This window comes from Choloepus didactylus, chromosome 15, assembly GCF_015220235.1.
Source record: "Choloepus didactylus isolate mChoDid1 chromosome 15, mChoDid1.pri, whole genome shotgun sequence".
NCBI lineage: Eukaryota > Metazoa > Chordata > Mammalia > Pilosa > Megalonychidae > Choloepus > Choloepus didactylus.
In genome coordinates, this window is record NC_051321.1 from 29,382,491 (window position 1) to 29,403,286 (window position 20,796).

A 20,796-nucleotide genomic window follows, 5' to 3' on the forward strand; every position below is an offset into this window, starting at 1 on the left:
ACACTAGCAGTTGCAAACAGGGAAAACTGATGGACAGATGGTTAGAGGAAAGCTGTCCCTATTTCACTGGATTGTAAATTTCACAGGTCCCTGTAATCTGGCTTCAGTCAACCTGCCCAGAATCAGCTGTCATCATTTTCTTTCTTTTCTCCCTCCCTACTGCCTACACACAGGAACACTCTCCTTCCCCCCAATGCTCCAATGTTAGGAAACTATTTGCAGTTCTCTGTACACATCATTTTGCCTCATGCTCTTTCCTCTACTTAAAATGCATCCCCATCTCCACTCCTGCTCAACCCTTCCATCAGCGTACAAGCCTTTCAAGCCTCACTTGGCTTCCAAGGCACCTCCTCTCTACAGCCCTCCCTGACTTCCCCAAGCAGATTTAAGAACTGCTCCTTTTTCACTTGTACATTGTACTCCTTTCCCTGGATCCTGAACTTACCTTCTTCAGAGCAATGATACTCCTACTTTGTAACTGTTTATCATTAGACTCTGAACCTTTAGAGGACAAGAATTTTGTCTTTTCATCTCTGTACCTCCCATATCTGACACAATTAGGTAAAGAGCCAGTGGCTGGGTAGATGAATGAAAGCAAATCATTTTAATTAAAGCTGTTAAAATTACCTTTTTTCTAGGTCTCAATTTTTCTCTCCACTCCTTTAATTCCTGGCTGTGTTCCTCATCTAATTCCTTCAGTTTCTGAGTCTCATGCTCAACCAATAGGTGGCATTTTTCATTCTGAAAATAAAGTTTGGATTTAAAAAACTTCAGAGCAACTAAGTAATTTTTTTACAGATACAATTATCTTCCAAAATAATAAATTACTCATCAACATTAAGTTTCCCTATAAAAAACCAAGGGCCAAGAACTATGATGAGTCATAGCTTCATTTTTATAAGTTTAGACATTAGATCTACTAGGTTTTTTCTAAAAACCTAGTCCCATATAAAAACAACATAAAAAAAGAATTCGTTCTATCTTTTGTTTGCCTTTAAGAAGGTTTGTTCATAAAACTGACACTGAAGAACAGAAGGCAGCTTGCATGCATTTCACCTGTTGGTACCAGATTGCAGGACAGTTAATAAATTAAGCAAACATACAAAGGATCCATAATGTACACAATCAGAAATTTTAAACATTTTGAGCTATATACTAGGTGGACTGCATGCTCCAGGTAAGATCCAAAAATAGCTCTCTCTAAAGTAAATTGTAAACTTCTTAGGATAAAAATTCCTACATATTTATTTTATCACTTTTTTCCAAAAAACTTAGAAGAAAATGAACTAACGCTCTGCTCTCTAAACACAAAGAATGTTTTAATTCAGAATCTAACAAAACTTCCATCTGCAATTTGAAAACTGTCCATCTTTTTTGCAAAACATACTAAAAACAATATTCCTTTTTGAAAGGCTCAATTTTTTTAGATCATAACATAGCTGCATGTTTATATTAATTTTACAATAATCATGGTTATTTAAAATCTAAACCAGTGCCTCTGATATTGAAATGATCTTCATTTGGATCAATACAGGAAACACAACCTTAAATCCCAGTATTTTCATGAGCAATGTGCAGTTTACTTTGGTCAGTATTAGAGATTGAATCATGTGCCCCACAAAAGGCATGTTCAGGTCCCAACCCCTGGTCCTGTGGGTGAGAACCCATTTGTAAATAGGACCTTTGAAGACGTTATTGGTTAAGGTATAACCAAACTGAATAAGGGTGGGCCTTAATCCAATATAGCTGAAGTCCTAATAAGCAAATAAAATTGCACATAGAAAGAGAAGCCACGGGGAGCAGCCAGTTTCTCGAAGTCAACCGAACCTGGAAGAGAAAGGAGAAGATGCTGCCATGTGTATTGCCATGTGACAGAAAAGTCAAGGAACCCCAAGGATTTCCAGCTAGCCAGAAGATACTGACCATGAGAGGAAACAAGCCTCCTAGCCTCTGAAACCATGAGCCAATAAATTCCTGTTGTTAAGCCAACCCATTATATGGTATTTGTTCTAGCAGCCAGGAAACTAAAATAGTTAGCTATTATTTTCTAAAAACCAGCCACTTGTGCTGCCCATCTACAAGCTTTGTTTAAATGCTTCTTTATCTAACCTGCAGTTGATGCAGTTCTCGGACATTAGCTTCACACTGCAATTGAAGATCCCGCATTTGATTTTCATGTTTTTGATGCTGAGCCATTCTCTCATTTTTCTGTCGCTTTTCTTCTTGCGTGGCAAACTATAAGGAAAACAAAAGATTTAATTATGTTCAATGAACACTGTAATCAATGCATATTCCAAAGGTGTCATTAAGGAATTTAACAAACTTAAACTACAATAAACTAAAGCTGCAAGTAAAAATATGCTGTGATTCAAAGCTGGAGTCTACATCATGACTGCGGTGGTGGGGACACTTTTGATTAAAACCTCCTATCTGCTTAGTGACCTTGTTAATTTGTGTGTGGGACCCATAACTGTACAAGTACATTGTGAGGCCATGAATTTTAACTTAAAAAGCTGTCCAAGTCATCTCATTCCCAGGCCTGGTTTTAGGATCCAGTCTAGCCTAGGATCTGGTGTGGGGCAACAGAGACAGGGCTTTGCCCTCTGTGGTGAATACCTTAGGAAGACCAAACTGGTATCTAGCTCCAACTCATAGAGTTGAACTAAACATCAATAAACCCAAGGTGACTCTAAATGTTTACAATACAATTGTATGACACTTCTAAACATCATTCAAATTTTTAAAACCAGAAAGAAAAGAGAGTAATTTATCTATTTACCTGTTTAATTTTGTCACGGTCCTGATCTGGTGTGGCTGTTGAGTTAATTCTCAAACTTTTCTTAAACATGGCCATTCGAGTCTTGGCTTCACTGCGCTGAATCTTGGGCAGTCTTGCTCTTTCTTGAGTCTGTCTGTTTTTCAATTCCTCAATAAGTCGTTGGTTGTAACGCTGCATTTGTTCTGTTTCCTAAGAAAGTTTTAAAAAGATCTAGTGAGATAGGTATAATTTAATACTCAGTACTTGAACACGTATGCTCAAACATGTAAATTTTTTTGTTATTCCTGCAAATTACCCTCTCCCTTTTTGTACAGTGACCACCAAAATATCAGGCAAAAAATAATTCACAAGAAAAATAAAAGTTATAAGTGTTAAGAGTCTTATATTGAAACTCTTTTGCTAAGCACAGGGAGTCCACATTTTTAAGATATCTGAACCACAAATTAGAGCTAAAATAGCTACCTTTAAGAGACAAAATGGAGATTACAATGTATAAGAGGTCTTTATTATTTATTTTAATTATTATTTTATTATTTTTATTATTTTCCTTATAACTTGTAGGACAGAACTTTGCAATCATGATCAAGATACAATTAATTACTCCAAATTTCATCAAAGAAATATGAGGATAAAAGAAAGGAATCTAAATTCATTCTCTAAGAAATATAAATTTCAAAACTGAGTAGCTTTGTAAACTTTAAAATGAACGAAAGAGTGAGCAAATTTTGCTTCATTAACCTTCTCATGGCGTTTCAGCAGCTGGTGCCTTTGCATGAAATACTGATCTTTAAGCTGCTGTTTGAGTAGCTGGTGTTTCTCTTGTAAATGGCGTTCTTCAAGCTCCCAAATTGCAGCTTCTCGAGCTGGAGGAAGAAAGCAGTTCTCAGAATTCACTTTGCTCTTTTTACTAAAGTACTTTCAGTCTTTATTTCAATGTTTACAAAAAAGTCTTCTATATACACTAACATGGACTGACATTCTGAGTTACAAATGAAAATTTACCAATGTAAAGATACTAATACCCATTACCACTTTCTATTCTGTTCTCATTTCTTATAAACAAAATGCCCCATGCACCACACCAAAATTCCATTTTATCATCTTAGTGAGAAAGGAAAAAATCCCAGCTAATCTGTTAAGGGAAACAAGTATGTAAAATTCCATTCTATCATGTAAACATTAAATATACCAAAAATTACAAGGCATAATGAGTACAAAAGTCATTCAGGTATATTTCTAGCATCATTTGGTCAAGATATTTAAGGATATGTTTATGTTCACTTCTATTGTCATAACGGAATTCTATATCTTGCAGTATTTCTTAATTATAAAAAGCTTTTTCTCTTATTTAACACAACTTTCTTTATCCTTTCCTTCACCACTCTAGCAAGAAAAATAATTAAAATAATTTCCAAATCATACCTCAACAATGTTGTTGAGCTATCATTTTATATATACACATATACCACATAATGGCATATACCTCTCATGAGCTGTTGTTTGTTATTCAGGCACTCTCTTTCAATATTGGCTAACTCCGCCTTCTGCTGCTGGATGATCTTTTTCAGAGAGCCATCTAATTCTTGCTGTTGCTTCTGCACAAACTCTTGTTCCTATTAGACACAGTTAACTATCAGTTAATAAGTATCTATTGAGCTAAACATCCATTTACCTATAAGACCATATATATTAGTGATTAACAAGAGTTCCAAACCAAGTTTGCAAAGTTAACTGGATTTAGAATTCACCAAAATTATATAGTAGTTATATGAATGTATTAGTCACCCAATTCAAGCCCAGAAAAAAAAAAAGTACTATAACACAAAATGTTCTAAACTCACTAGTAAGAATAATATGCACAAAAATAGTCTATATCCCACTGATAATTCAAATTCCTTATTACACTGGCATCTTGGGGAAAATAATACATTTAGCAATTCTAAAATTGACCATTGATTCTATTATGGTATGGTTAAAGTAAAAATTTTTAAATGCCCTTTAGGAAGAATAGCAATCAGCTAATAATAAAACAGATTACCAAAATTTTAGACTGTATTTTTCTAATGCAGAGTTAGGAAGAAATATGGCTACACTAAAATAGGAAGATAGTTTCTGTACCTACAGAAAACAATGGTTAGAGGACTTAATACTGCATTGCTAGAGAAATGTGAACTAGGAATAGGAAAAAGTTACTAAATCTATTAAAAAAACCTTATAAATCTATAAAAAATTCCTTGTAATCGGAGAATTATACTTTTGAGATTCACTCATTCATTCAATAAATATTTATTGAGCACATACTATGTGACCAAATGTCAAATTTATGCTTTTTTAAAAAAGTCCTATTACTGTGTAAGGGAAACACTAAAGTGACCTATGGTCTTTATGCTAGATCATAGTTATTAATGCTAGATCATACCACTACAGAAGGCAAAGGACCATATCTAAACTGAAAAAATGTAAACTTCTCCAGTAAATGTTTGGATCTCCATCCCTCTCTTGGCAGTTACAGCAGTCTGTGATTAGCTTAAGGGATATTAAGATCAATTTGAATGAAGATTTAGAAATTTAGGATTGAAATAGCACTCCACCCACAATCCCCTTCCTCTTGCACAAAACCCCAAGATCCATTTTGGAACCATTCTTTAGAGCTTGGAGAGGGTCTGACATGATCTGGATCACCATCAGCCAAGTCTTCAGGGTAAAAATGAGTAAGGTCAGCAATGTTCCTCAAGACTTTTGCCTTACTACAGTGTTTCTGGAGGTCAGAATCAGCTCCTTACAGTTTTATTTAGTCACACATGTGGCTCTTTCATCTGCCTCATCAGTGATATGTTAGCATAAATAGAAATGTACAATAGCAGAAAGAAAAGACTAATGAATTGCCTCTAAAATACAATTATCAACCTAACTACAGTAACCTATATAACTTTATCACAGCCAAAAAATTTCAGTAAATATTGAAATAAATTCAACTATTTAGAACAAGAGCTTCTGAGTTTTATTTAAAGAGAAGCAAAATCTCCATGCATATGTTTTAAGCTGTTAAATATTAAGAATAATTTGTTCAAGTTTCTCTATAGTGTCCTTTCTCCTACAGTAAATATTAGTTGTAATAAAAACTAAATTATTATTTCTCTAATTTTATTGCAAAATGTCTATATGCAAATGTTTAATAACCTTAATTTAACCTGCAGATGCATAAAGGATTTAAAAAATATATATCTGTATGGTCAGGAACAATGGGTCCAAATTAACATAAACACAGTCTCAAAAATCAAATGCAGAAGGAAAGCATGGGGAGAATAAATACATTATGTAGGTGAAAATAAAAAAAGTAAGTATACGCCAGTGTCACTAAAAAGTGAGTACAATTTCTGGTCAATGAAATTTTTGGTCCTATTACTACAATATATTTATGTCTAGATTAAGCAAGTTCAAAGGAAACCTTTATTAAGCACTTAGTAAATCTGGACACTGTACTAGGTACTAGGTTACTAAAATTAATAAAAGACCACTTTTGCCTTCAAGGGCTTCCACTCTATTGGTCTAAGTACTTTTTGTCTGTCAGCCCACAAAGTATTCAAAAATAAGTCATAGAAAACTCAAAATTAGAAATAAAGGATCCAGAAACCATGACTCACAATAAACAACTGAAAGAACAAAGTAAACATGCGCTGAAGCAGCTAATGCATAGGAGAAACACAATAGCTAACTGTATGGAAGCAAGGAGAATTAGCATTGTGTTGCTCCAGAAGATAAATGAAGATAAATTAAGAATCTGATGGGTAAAAGTCAAGATAGGCAAATATAAGCCCAATATATGGAAGTTCTTCCTAATAATCAGAGCAAGCAAAGAAACTACTTGCCTTATAGAGATATGGACTTGAATAGTTAAGCAGGGTATGGACTATGTAGTTAAGGAAACTGTACAAAGATTTTTATATTAAAGCTAAAAACTATCTGAAAGGTCCCTTACGCACTAATTAATATATTTTATTACCTCAAAATAAAATGAAAATTTAATATTATTGAGTCTTCATTAAATTTCCTAACTTCAAAAGTCAAGTATAATACGTTTGTAATAGAATTTATAGTTAGAAGTTACTCATAAAAAATAACTAAAAGAAAAAAAGAACCCAAACTTCTAAGGCTAAAAGTCATTTTTAAAAATGGACATATAAACTGTAAAATGAGTGACATTTAAATGTACAAGTTTAATTTCTGATAAAGAATTTTATCATACTTAATCTGATAACTATAAACATTAAAATACAGCTTTGGATTCTAGAAAACTGTTCAGTAAGGGTTAACAAAATATTGGGCTATTTGTACAGAATTTGGTCATTTTAACTTCAAAGAAAGGCTAAAAATGGTAATGATCAGAAAAGTGATCGTAATTCATAATTTCTCCCTCTCTTAAAAAAAAAAATGTTTACCTTAAACTTAAGAAGAGTCCAACAGCTGCCAATAATTTAAAAAATAAGTCTAATTTCAGGAGAGGGGAAAAGAAAGGGCTGAAATCAAGCTGTATTCTGTCTACTCCAGTTGTGTACATTGGACATCACAAACCAAAATTATAATGCTCAATTAGCTATTTGCTTCCCTGTGGAAACTGTGAGAAAGAATACAGCCTGGAATTCCAGACTTAGTTTAAAATTACAGTAAGGAGAAAAGCAAATCACTATTCATTATTGACAATTAGAATAAATAACTAAAATCACCACTTTTAATATGGCTTTTCTGACCATCTCCATAATTTAAAATATCTACATAAACATATAGGCAATCATAATGTCACTTCACACAAAGAAAAATCTAATCACAGCATTCAATTGCTCACATGTGCAGTACTCATGAAATACTATTGGGAAGAAATCTGATTTTTCTTGAATATGTTGAAAATCACAAATTAAAATTTGAGGATGGCAAACAGAAAAAAGAACACTGTATTAGATGTGTTCTAGTTCCAGCTCTACCATTAATCTCTTGTGTGACTGCATTCAGTCCTCTGTGCCTCAATTTCTTCATCTGTAAAATGGATACACTCCATCCCTATTTTAGGGTGGTGGCAGTGAGAATCAAAGTGAAAACTCTTTGAAGAATACTATATTATAAAGTTTGTGTCGTGTTATTCCTGTTACTGTTATCACTGGCATTATCACCTATCAAACATCTAGATTTTGGCGAATGAAGCCAACAATGAAAAGGCACATGTGAGTCAAAGAAAAAGCAGGTGAAACAGGAGAAGGCATCCTCCCCCAGGCACATGGGACTTACGTCCTGCATTTGGGCGTTGAAGACTGCACAGGATGACAACTGAAAAGACGGAATCATGACCTGAGCAACACCCTGTGGATCAGAATACAATGCACCTCCCAGGTGAGAATATATTTGAATGACTTTTTGTAAATGTCAAGAATAATTACACAAATATTGAGTTTCTTCAAGCCTAGAAAAAGTCACTTAACAGAGGAACCTCTTTGTCATCTGTAAAATGAAGGATTTACACTAGATCAGTGGTTTCCAAACTAGTTTGCTGCTGTTGTTTTTTAAACCAGTAGAATACCATTTTAAAAAACTCATTTAAAAAATGTCCATTTATAAAACAGATAAAAACTGGTGCTGCTTTGGTTGAAAGGAAAGCAGGGGCCCAGAGCCCACAGTCCTGGCCTTTCAAAGGATTCCCTGAGACATTGCTGCCAAATTCAAGAGCTCCTGGGAGTAGTTTGAAAACTAGTGGACTGGATAGATGATCAGGTATGTTCTAGCTCTATGACTATGACTGTTAACTTACGAATTCTCAGAAAAGTTTAAAATGGACTCTATAAGGGTTAACAAATTTGAGCAACTTCATCAAAAGCAGCAGCTAAAGAGAAATACTTTAGAAAATTATTAACAATTAAATTTCTCACTAAATTTACAGAAAGAAATTTACTACTACTCTTAGCTTTAGTTGGCCAAACAGGCCAACTCCCAAAAGTATCTAAAAAATCACCACCAAAGTCTTATCACCAAGTTAATTCAATACTAAATTCTCAATTTCAACTCCGAAATTTGATATATTACCTTTTGGAATTAAAAAAAGGTATCTATATTCCTTTAAAAGTCAAAACCATATTATTATTATCTGGTTTGTAATCCAAATTATCCAAAAGTAGATGTGTGGCTAGCAAGACTTTCTCTTCACCTATTAATAAGACATGGCCAACAACCACTAAGCTAAACTAAGAGTGCAGATTAGGCACAGAAAGGGTAGCTTCAATACCAAGAGAGACAGCATGTTCTGGAAGCTCAGAATAGGAATGTGGAGCCAAACCTGCCTGGATGTGAATCCTGGCTCTACCACTACTAACCAGACTTGGGAGCGGCTTTAGTTCCCTCACTTGCAAAACGGGGGTAGTAAAAGTAACTACCTCATATGTTTCTTGTGAGGCTAAATGAGTTCACATATTAATTATTTAGAATGGTGCTTGACACATATTTAGTTTTATCCTTAATCACTGTATTTCCCACACTTGGCCAAGAAAAAATTTTTCACTAGTTCACGGCAAGAAAACAAAAACTAAATTTATTCAAATAAACTAGCTTTATTAAATATTTAAATTCTGAGGTATCATTCTATTATTTTTCTTGCTGTTAAAAATATTCTCTCCTTTGAGATGATGGTGACAAGTACAGCAGTTATAAAAGTCTTGGCAAAAAAAAAAAAATATATATATATATATATATATATATATATTTAATGGCAATCCATTTTACATTGTTTCCAATTAGTTTTTGTTACATGTTTTAATGGGTCTGTGAAATCCACCTAAGTCTGGGAACCACTTTTTAAGTTACAATAAACCACATTAAAAAGATAATTCAAGGCAACAATTAATACATAATCCATGTCTCTTCTTCCTTTCATTGACATATATAATCAAAAACTGAGTTTACTTCTCTTTCTTTGCCTCCAGGCTGAATGCAAACATAATTAAAAATCTTCCTTTCTAGTGAGACTTTGTAAAGTTATATGAAATAGTTCTAGAAAATTCTTTTGAGAATACTAATTTATCTAGCTTTGTGAAGAAATCTAGTTTAGTAAAGAAACATCTTAATTAGCTCAGCCTTATCTTAACCTATAATTAAGTTTATTTAACTCAACATAGGTAAAACTAGTCTATTTGTTAACTGCTGGATTATTTATATTTCTGAATCGAAAAGAAAAACAATATACTTAATATTTAAAATCTGATTTTACAATTGCTTATGTTATCAAGTTTAAAAGTAATAAATGTTTGCTCTACCATTAAATGTTACCATTTATCATTTTTCTTCCATCTTTGAACTATATAGAAATACTGGCCTTCAACTAGTTATTCTTTTTATATGCACAAAGCTTATGATATTCACCCTCTACTTTTCTGTCCTAAATGTCTTCTATCAAACACCGGCATTACTACTTAAAAATATAAACGTCTGTGATGATTAAAATTAAGTAACAGTGGATTATACATTAACATACTTGCTTTTTCATCTGGATTCAGCTTTCCATACATTCCACTTAATTTCATATCAGCAACTTAAACGTTACCATTAGTGAGAATTTTGTACTATGTAAAGAATATCCTGGGTACCTTTGAATGGGGAGAAGTCAACATCATATAATTGCAGTTAAAATTTACTCTCTCAACCACAGTTTATAAGCTGTGAGTGTAATGCTGCTTTTCGTTTTTAGTAGCATTAAGCTGCTGCTGTTACCTGAGCATGCTGGCTTTGTGCAAGCTCCTCTTTCCTGCGTTTCATGAGCTCTTTTCTCAGCTCTTTGGGTGCTTTCTCCACTTCATTTATAACCTACAGTGTATAAGCATGCAGGAGGTGGGGAAATAGTACTTTCTCCACAGCAAGCATTTATGTGAGCAGACAAGCTATAAGTATTAAAGTTGTTAAAAAAAAAGTTCCTTTCAACATGCATTAGCATAGGTGTTAGTTTGGTGAAAAGGAATGAAAGGATAGAACATGCTTAATCTCAGTGCAGAAAAGGACATTACACCATATAAAGGTTAATTAGTTGCTTCATTATCCCTATATATCATTTTCTCACTTAAAGATCCAAAGGCAATCAGTGAAGAACTGCAGCACTGATGATGAACTAAATGTGATAAACTCAAAAGAACCTTTTTAAAGATCATAAAATGATAAACATATCATCTGATACCACTTAAAATACTGAACATAAGGAAAGCTAATGCCATTTATAAAAGTGCAAATTTCATAATTGGCTAAATAACACCAAAGAAATAATTCTATATGAAATCCACTTCATGAGGTCAAAAAAAAGAGAAAGCAAATCATAGAATACATGAAGGAGAAATAAATGAATACTAAGTTTTTTCCTCAAAACAAACCAGTTTATACACAGTGTGGTATGTGGTAAAAATGGGCCTGATAACTTTGTGTAGGAAAAGAGTAACATTCTCCTTTGCTGACAATTGAAGCCAACCTTAATTGTCAATTTTAAAACTAGTAACATGCATTCTTAAATAAAAGTTTAGCAAACTATGATTTATTATACCAGATGAATATATTATAAGATGAAATATATTTTAGAGCTCCTCCTTTTAAACATTTTGAAATCCTAAATGTGTATTCCATCTAACAATAGATCTATAATTCAGCTAGAGAAAATAATCATGTGATTACAAGTAGAAGCACTGAAAGAAACCGGATTCCAAATCACCACATGCTATTGATGGTCTGTGAAAGAGACTGATTTTGATTTAACATAGTGTATTTAAAATTTCCCATCAATAACCCCTCATGAAACCAAATCACCATTAAAAGGAAGAGATTCCCCAAATGCAAGAAGTTTAGTGATAAGAAAAAAAATGCATAATATAAGTATTTAAAATATGCATATTATGATCTCAAACACATTCACTGGCTAAATCTCTCCTACCCCAAAACAATAATAGCTAGAAACCTTTACATGGATTTAGGATTAAATCATGTATTCAAGTGTTAAAAAAATGTTTAATCAGATATAAGAATAACCTTTCTTATTAAAGAAGAAAATTAATATGTAGTTTCATTAACGTCACACATCATGGTATACAGAACATTTCTATATAAAACATATATAGTAACAAAAAAGTAATTTTTAGAAATGGTACCATTTCATTCATCCCTATGTAAAGAAATCATAAAATGTATTGTTTATGAATACTAGCCTCTATCTTTTTAAAAAGCAGATACTTAAAATTTAGAAATATGATGTTTAATTTTCTTCATAATTTAAATGTTAAAAGTCAATGAATCTAGGTATTTGAGATGTACAAAAATGAAATTATATTTACAAGTTCAGCTGATCTTTTTTGTTCCAATCTAACCGAACTGATCATAATTATATGTCCCTGACCATAATTATAATTTCATAATTCTATTAAGAAAAGATAAATCCTCCTCCTACACTGAAGGTACAGAATAAATGAAAAAATATGTCTGAAAACTGCTTATATGTAAATCTCTCTTAGTTTTATTTTAATTGAGAGACAAAAAAGACACACTAATATGTAAATCTTCCTTCTGAATAAATGGCAATCTTATAGTAAATAGTACTGCAAATACATTCTATAACAATATGGAACATTTTCAGGAGAAAAACTCATTGGACTCATGATTTTACAGATATTTTACACTTGCAACTCCTCAAAGTACCCCACAATTTGATGAGCTTACAGACACTATTTCAATTTCATGTTATTCAGCTTTTATTTTAGCAAAATATCGAAGAAAGGCAATCAAGCTAACCGTTAAAAGTATGAATCAAAGATGATAAGTATATAATTAGTTAATAATAACATGAGTTTTGCTGCTACATACAAACATAATATAGTAAGTTTTCTTTAAAAACATATTCTGTATCAGGCCGTAAGTGCTGCATTAATAAAGGAGGAGTGATAGATTAGAAGGGAGATGATTAAACTCAATATGAAGACTTGGTTCAAAGCTTAGCTGGACACTTACTGCTAGCTTTATGAACTTGAGCAGGTCAAGTAAACTTCTTTTCTTCTAGTTTTCTTAGCAAATGGAGCTAACACCTAACTTTATTATTACCCTACCTGACTTTTGGGAAAATCGAATGAGAGAATGAATGAGTGCTATATAACTATCAAGTATTATTACTAATTCCTTAGATAACAATCTTAAGTGTACATAAAAAAAACAGATTTAGTAATTAAAAACAATAGTTACACTCACCTCCTTCTTCTTGTTCTTTAGCATATTCTGAAATTTGGACAGCTCTTTCTCTTGTTCTCCTTTAATGCGTTTGGCTTCATCTCGCAAGCGATTTGTGTGTTCTTGTTCTAGACGTTCTATAGTCTGTTTCTGCTGTTTTTCTAGATTCTCGATTTCTTGGTCATATTGTCGCTTTTTACTCTGTAAAACATATAGCTCAAAATCATTTCACTTTTCTATTATCCATATTAACCCATTATAGTGAAGATGTTCACTAAGAGCACACAACTAGCACGTAAATTTAGTAATGATAGAACCTTTGCAATACTGAATAAGCCAAATTTAATTCCTCACTACTCTGGTCAAAGTTCACTAAAATATGATAAATTCTTCAAAAAGGTAAGCAGTTCAATTTTTACTAACATGGAAAATATTTTTTCTATTATACAAGCAGTTGAATGCTCAAAAATTTTAGACAATTCAAAAGAATATCCCATTGCTATGAAGTACTAAATTAGGTTAGAAAAATGTCAATATTTATCCAGTAAAAACTTTGATAAAGCAAAGGGCTTATGTGAAGCCTATTTAATAATGTAACATTTCTTGTCATTTTTAGATTCACTATTCCTCACTAAGGTCTTAAGATACACTTCTTATTCCATTGAAAGAAATCTTTTTGGAATTATAAATCTACTCTTTCAACAAAAGACTCCTGCTGATATAATAATTCAGTAACACAGCAATTTTGGATATAGGAATAGTTAAATATTTAGAAAAGGCATCTTCTAAAAATAAAATAAAGATTAAAAATAGTAAAACATTTTAGAAAATGTTTTGGGGAAAAAAGCACAGTTTTGATAAGGCTCTGGAAAACAATATAAATACTATAAAAATAGTAACAAAAGTTAATTATTTTCTTAAGAATTCTCAGTTATGATCCAACAAATATTAATAAACAGTATCATACTTAACACAAAACAATCCTAACCACTTAAAATTATAAGTAAAACAAAAGGAGTATACTCAAAACATGAATACTGTAACATTTCAAGTTATCTTTTTTCTATCTTTATTAAATCAGATGTTCAACATAAGTTATCAGAATTTTGCTATTACAATACTAATTCCTTTCCTAACTTGGAGCACAAAAAAATTTTTTTTGGAAGGGGCTCAGTGAAAATTACCCTTGACTAGTAAATGTCAACAGGGAAGTTGAAGTTTAATTATAGAAGCCAGAAAAGTAAGTGGATTTTGGAAAAGTCCCCAGGAAACTCAGCCAGATTTGAAGACAACTGCTACAAATCTGGATTCTAAATGTGAATGGTCATACAGAACATTAAAAAGATAAAAGGTCAGAAAAACACATTAAGTCAGAGAAACCCAATAATTAGAGAATAACTTCTAAAACCTTCTAAGTTTTTTTTTAGCATTAAATTTCATTATTAACAAATGTTACCAAAATCTGAGACTTTACCATCATTTCTTGCTCAAAGCGCCGGAAAATTTGTTCACGTTGTTGTTGCAGTTTGCTATTGAGCTGTTGTTGGGCTCTTTGCTCTTCTTTTTGAAGAAATCTTAATTCCCGAAGTTCCTGCCGTCTGATAAAATTTAATGGACATAAGGAAAGATGGCAAAAATTACCTTTGAAGTAACATTAAAAAAAAAAAAAACTAAAAATAACTTTTTTTTTTAAATGGAAAAGTAAGCAACAAAAGAGTGATCCAAAATTAGCCAAGGATTTACCCTTGTTTCTCTGTTCTACGGAGTTTGCAGAGACCGGAAAGAAATCACAAAACTAGTTTTAATTAGAGTGTATCTCTACTCACCTAAGAAACCTCAATTCTTCGGTTTTGGAATCACTATCTGTAACTATCTTTGATGTTGTTACACTCACTTCTACACCATCAACAACAAATTTGCGTGTTTTCTTCAATGTTTTCTTTTGTCTTCTTGTTTCCTGAGTGAGAATTTCAGTTTAATTAGGCTTTGATAGGGAATACCGGAGGTATATTTTCTTCTTAAAAAAAAAAATTGAACAGCCATGAAGATTTTTAAAAGACTACACATATAAATCACATAAAGCAATAAGACTCATCTGTGGAACCAGTATATCACCATAAACCTTTCCTGCTTTAAATATGACTTTACAGATGAAATCAAATAAAACTTTTTATGATGTGTATATATAACTTTTACTGTACCATAATTAGTCACGACTGTTAATGAGCAATTCACATAAATGACTAATTAGAATAATTTTTACATGGTAACCATTTTTTTTCCTCTTTTCACTTTGTAGGTTTCTCAGGTAACCCTGCTCTTTACAACCACTGACAATACACTTAAAAATGAATTCCTGGAGCTCAACCCTTAAAGAATCTAAATCAATATGTCTGAGGGTTGCCAGGAATCTGTACTTTGAAAAGGCTTCCCAGGTAATTTTTAAACACTGCCAGGACTGGCAATCAATAATCTATTTCAACCAGCAACAATAATATCCTATAGCCCTCTTTCATCTAAGGGCTAGAGATAGACATGATTTTAGAATTACTAAAAAGACAACAACTCCACTCTACCCCCTAAAATACTTGACCCACATGCTAACTAATCCCTAAAATTCTTCATTAGGACCAAATCCTTCATTCCTCAACTGGTATCCAAAAGCAATAGGAATAACACTTCTACAAATAGTGTTGAGAGCAGATACTTACTTATTTTGGTAAGGGGGAAGGGCTTAGAAAGCCAAGGGAGCAAAAGTGAAATGTGAAAATACTAATGTGTTAGAATTTTAAACAGTGTGTCTCTGTCACCTTCCAGTCACCTTTCTGCAACCACCTACTGATTTATTCTCCAGGCTTTCAGGATCCTCATGCTCCCCTCCCTAAGCCCCAAACCCTATCCAGGCTTACTCTAAAATGCAAAGTTGTTATGTTCCAAAAACTAGATCTACCTCCCTTTAGCCTCCAAATCTTCCGTTTCTGCAGTAATTCCTGCTAAATTATCCACAATTAATAGCTCCTTAATTCTCACAGAAGTATTTGCATTTTTAAAAGTGAATGACAAGTGAATAAATTTCAGATTGCTGGAATTTCAGTCAGTGAAACAAAGTAAATTCAATAAAAAAGAAGCAAATCCAGGCAATATGTGTAATAATTTGGGGCAGATAGGCAGGCTAATCAGTCATGCCCTGGAGTCCTGTCCTTAGTCACTTTTTCTAGGTTGTTTTCCGTTTTCCACAGTCTTGTCTTCTGCTACTTGTTTACCTAGGATCTTTACGAGGTATTTTTCAAAGGGTAACAAATCCATGGCTCATTTCTATCAGAATTCTATGGGCGCTTTTGTTACAAATGCTGATTCTTAGGCCCCATCCCAGCCTTACGTACCACTCCGCCTGGTAACTCTTAAGCATACTAAGGTTTGAGAATTACGCTCCAACAGCTGCCAAGTGTTCTGGGTTTTAGTTTTTGGTTTTGTTTACCCCACAATGGGTCTAATGGCAGTAGCAATGGCTGTGACTGAGGAGGCAAGAGTGGTTATTTATACGGCCAGTGGTAAATCAAGGGCTTTTTAGACTCTAAAAGTGCTTAAAAAGACTATTATTTCAATTTCTCAATTCTTGCATATTTTATTGATTCTTGCTAAAATAGTATCCAGATATGTACAATTAGAGAACCCAAATTGCTACTCTGGCACTATTTTGTACTGTTTATCTATACCAGGTTGGCAAAAATAGATAGTCCTACCAAAAATTTCAAGATTATATCCAGAACCTCTCCTTTTTTTTTTAAATTAATTGCCTTCATAGCCCTTAAGAATTTTATAGGATTTAATATTACACTGATTTAGTGCTGTTTTATTTTCAAGACATCAGTTTCACCTAAACTCTAAAAGGTCAAAATAACAAAGAAAAATCCAAACAAGGAATCATGTATACTTACCTGTAAAGATATGGATCCACTGTCTTTAGTTTTGCTTAGGAAGCTAGAGATGGATAAATTCAAGTCAATGCTGCTATTATCAGCAGTGGAACCAGTGCCAGAATCAGTATCATTTTCCTTTTGATTCTCTGATTCTGGGAGCAGCATGGTTTCAGTTTTTGATAAAGCACCTATTTCTCCTTTATTTTCTGCATCTTCAGAGTTGATATTAATACTAGGTATTAGAACAGGTTGAGGTTCATTGAGCTGTGAAGCTGCAGTAACCTGAGGTTCTGGCTTAACTGGCACTTCATATGGCATTTCTTTTTGCTCTGTATCTTTATGATCATCCTGAGTTTCACTTCCCACACTCTTTTGGTCAGTATATATCTCTGCATTTCTGATTTCTATTTCTTCAGTGCTACTTGACTCAGTAATTTCTTCAACTTCATTCGCCCCTGGTTCCTCACTGGTCTTCAATATGTTTTCTGAACTGCTGATTAATTGTTTCTCATTTTTACCTTCTACCAATTTTTGATCTCTCTCATTAGTTTCAACTATTTCTTTAATAGGAACTTCCTCAGTACCACCAGCCTCAGGATTTACCTTACTTATTAATTTCTGGTCTATTTCAACCACTTCTTTCCCATCATTACTCTGAGCATCCTCAGCTTTGTTTTTAACAGCCCCCTGAGCAATATCTACTGCCTCATTTGTTTTTACATTGCTTGTATCACTGATGACATACTTTTGAGTTTTGTCATCTTTTCCCAATTTTTCTTGGGTGTCTTCATTTGTAAATCCAACTTCATTTTCAATTGCCTGTATATCTGCCTCTTTTTCCCCAGTCTCTTGAGAAACTATATCCAATGTCTGAACAGAAGTATCTTTAATTTCTTCAGATTTTATAAGCTTATTTTCCAATATTTGTTGCCTTTCCTGATCCCTTTTTTCCTCAGGTTTCAGATTACGGTCAATATTTGTTTCTGAAGTTATCACTGTATTATTCTCTTTATCTTCATCAATGGAATTAATGTCCACAGTTTCTTGGTCTTCTGTATCAGGTAGATTTTCAAGCTCAGATCTTTTCTCTTCTCTCCCATTCTCTTTGATTACTCCTGTTCCATTTTGAAGTTCAACTGCAGTTTCTGAAGGAGCATGGTTAATAAGTTCGTTAACACCATCTGCAGCTTTTTCAGGTTCATCAATGGTGGGTTTTTCATTAACAACTCTGCTGTTAAATTTATCTTCAGAAGTATTACGTTCTGTTTTTTCTGAGACAGATTCCAAGATACAAGCATTTTGTGAAAGTTTATCTTCTTCAGAGCTGGCAATACTAAGGTCAGAAGAGGCACGCTTACTTGCAGGTATTGGCTAAAAAAAAATTTCAGTAAGTAAAAAATGCTTAATAAATGGGTACTGGATGATAATTACATATATATTTTTAGCGTTAAAACATCTCAAGACAAGTTCATATAAATGTGTTTAAACAAAGCAATGTTTATATATAAAATCAGGATTTAATATCTTTATTCAGTAAAAGTTGCTTAAGTTATAAAAATAATTTAAACAATACACATATCTTCACATAATAAATACAACGAAAATGCGTAACAAGGAGGAAACTTGCTATTAATCTTTACCTCTAAAATTAAAAATTTTATACTGTTACCCATCAATTTCAAAAGCCAAACTGATGATTTCTACCCCTGGTTTCCATTAGCTGTGACGCAAAGGAGAAGACAAGGTTTGCTCTGAAAATATCTGATTGCATACATGTTTCCTTACTTCTAGTCTCTACTTCAACTGAAGAACAATGGGTTCTAGTTAGCAACTAATAGCAACAAAAGGCTCACTATTCTTGAAAATTATATCACATTCCCATTTTAAATCATTTTAAATGGATGACAAAATGTTTGTATATACACCTTTCTATAGTCCAAACCATCTAATAACTAAGATATATATTTCAAAAGATCATAATGTATTTAAATATAACATATGTATAATAGTATGAAATTTTTCCCTTTATAAAAGTTCCTTTTAATTATTATAAATATTTGAAAAAATAATTTCACATGAAACATCTAATTTACGTTATTAAATTAATTTGAAAATAAAATGGTACTACAAAGCTACAGTAATCTAAACAGTGTGGTGGTAGCATGAGAACAAAAAGACCAATGGAATAGAATTGAGAGTTAAGAAATAAACCTACACAACTATGGACAACTGATTTTCAACTAAGAGGCCAAGTCCACTCACTGGGTAAAGAATAGTCTCTTCAACAAATGGTGCTGGGAAAACTGGATATCCACATGCAAAAGAATGAAACTGGACCTCTACCTCATACCATATACAAAAATAAACTCAAAATGTATCAATGACTTGTATTTAAGAGTTAAAAATCATAAAACTCTTAGAAGAAAATATAGGGGAAAATCTTCAGGAACTTGTATTAGTCAACAGATCCCTAGATAGGACACCCAAAGCAGGAGCAACAGAAGAAAAAATAGAAATATTGGACTTCATCAAAATCAAAAAGTTCGTGCATCAAAGGACATTATCAATAAAGTGAAAACACAACCTACAGAATGGAAGAAAATATTTGGAAATCATACATCCCAAATGGGCTTAATATCCAGAAAATATAAAGAATTCTAACAACAACCAAAAAACAACCTAATTTAAAAAAGGGCAAAGCACTTGAACATTCTCCCAAAGAAGACATACAAATGGGCCATAAACATATGGAAAAGAAAATAAAAAACATAATCACTGCACACACATCCACTAGGATGGCTATTATTTAAAAAAAAAAAAAAAGAAAAGAACAAGTGCTAATAGGGATGTGGAAAAATCTGGTGCACTACTTATGCACTGCTAGTGGGAATGTAAAATGTGTAGTCTCTGTGGAAAACAGTTTGTTCATTCCTCAGAAAGTTAAATTACCATATGACTCAGCAATTCCACTTCCAAATTATATACCCCAAATAACTGAAAATGGGGACTCAAACAGAACTCAATGTTCACAGCAGCACTGTTCACATTAGCTAAAAAGATGGAAGCAACCCAGGCATCCATCAATAGAAGAATGAGTAAAGAAAATGTGGTATATATTTACAATGGAATATTTTTTGGCAAAAAAAATAAAAAAAGTATGAAGTGCTGATATATGCAACAACATGGACAACCCTTGAAGAATTTATATTGAGTAAAATAAACCAGATACAAAAGAACATATATTGTATGACTTCACTTACATGAAATACCTAGAACAGGCAAGTTCACAGAGGCAGAAAGTTGATTATAGGTTACCAGGAGCTGAGAAGGGAGGGAGTGGAGAGTTATGCTTAATGGAAATGGAGTTTCTGTTTTGGGGTGATGAAAAAGTTTTGGTAATGGATGGTGGTAATGATGGCACAATTTGTGAATGTAATTGTTATCACTGAATTGAACACACATAAATGGTTAAAAGAGGAAATTTTGTGTTCTTGTATAAGTTACCACAATAAAAAATGTTTTTAAAGTAAATGGTGCTTTGAAGTAAAACTAGAGTATGGTTGATAGACAGCATGAATTTAAACAATCTTTTAACCAACTCTAAAAAATATCTAAATGAAATTTCCCTTCTAAATACTGACCAAGGAATTTTCTGTTTCCTCATCATCATCTTCCTCTTTGCCATCTTCAACTTCTTCTGTCACTTCAGCCTTTGCCTCTGCAATTAATTCTCGAATTGGTTTGTTGGAATCCACAGTAACGAAGGGATGCTGGTGATCAATAAAGACAGCATACTCAATAATAACTGAAATACTTGCTTGTAAAGTAAGTTGCAAACATAAAACACATTCTTAATGGTAAAAACAAACACAC

At 32.8% G+C, this 20,796-nt stretch overlaps 1 protein-coding gene across 2 annotated transcripts in view; it reads right to left on the reverse strand.

The window, feature by feature from the left end:
- Positions 1-20,796, reverse strand: part of SLK (STE20 like kinase) — a 59,970-nt gene that overhangs the window by 5,533 nt on the left and 33,641 nt on the right. The window contains exons 8-18 of one of the 2 annotated variants that reach the window (XM_037804379.1): positions 20,565-20,693; positions 16,942-18,294; positions 14,830-14,960; positions 14,478-14,601; positions 13,025-13,204; positions 10,526-10,618; positions 4,263-4,392; positions 3,518-3,642; positions 2,780-2,968; positions 2,110-2,235; positions 628-741 (exon numbers count right to left, since the gene is read on the reverse strand). In XM_037804379.1, coding sequence (XP_037660307.1) covers positions 628-741; positions 2,110-2,235; positions 2,780-2,968; positions 3,518-3,642; positions 4,263-4,392; positions 10,526-10,618; positions 13,025-13,204; positions 14,478-14,601; positions 14,830-14,960; positions 16,942-18,294; positions 20,565-20,693 — 2,694 coding nt within the window. The remainder of the gene's footprint in view (positions 1-627; positions 742-2,109; positions 2,236-2,779; positions 2,969-3,517; positions 3,643-4,262; positions 4,393-10,525; positions 10,619-13,024; positions 13,205-14,477; positions 14,602-14,829; positions 14,961-16,941; positions 18,295-20,564; positions 20,694-20,796) is intronic. The other variant, XM_037804380.1, reaches the window with a different exon arrangement.